Source organism: Otolemur garnettii, unplaced genomic scaffold (genome assembly GCF_000181295.1).
Source record: "Otolemur garnettii isolate 467f Iridium unplaced genomic scaffold, OtoGar3 scaffold00047, whole genome shotgun sequence".
In the NCBI taxonomy this organism is placed as follows: domain Eukaryota; kingdom Metazoa; phylum Chordata; class Mammalia; order Primates; family Galagidae; genus Otolemur; species Otolemur garnettii.
The window spans coordinates 2,977,891-2,978,203 of NW_003852442.1; the positions used below are offsets into that span (position 1 = coordinate 2,977,891).

At 46.0% G+C, this 313-nt stretch overlaps 1 protein-coding gene across 1 annotated transcript in view; it reads right to left on the reverse strand.

Annotated features, from left to right (window-relative positions):
- PLCG2 (phospholipase C gamma 2) overlaps positions 1-313 on the reverse strand; it is a 134,258-nt gene that overhangs the window by 49,963 nt on the left and 83,982 nt on the right. Inside the window, exon 14 of the mRNA XM_003791302.3 lies at positions 174-278. Coding sequence (XP_003791350.2) covers positions 174-278 — 105 coding nt within the window. The remainder of the gene's footprint in view (positions 1-173; positions 279-313) is intronic.

The window sequence follows — 313 nt, forward strand, 5'->3', positions numbered from 1 at the left end:
AAAAAAAAAAAAAAAAGAATGCAAACCAAAAAACAAAGTTAAGTATGAAGGTAAATTTTCTTGGCAAAAATTCACTTGACTCAAAATGGGAATAGGACTATTCTCAGAGCTCTTCCTATGACAGGGCTGGGAGCAAGTAGCCACAGCGGGCATGAGGAGGAACCCTGGCCCACCTGGTCGATGGAATCCCACATGTACAGTTCACCCTGTTGCTTGTGTTCATCCTTCTTGTCATCCACGTTGACATCCACGTCACCTCGGGGACCCAGCTTCTTATGCTGAGGGAGAAAAACCCACAGAGCCTGTCTCCCTC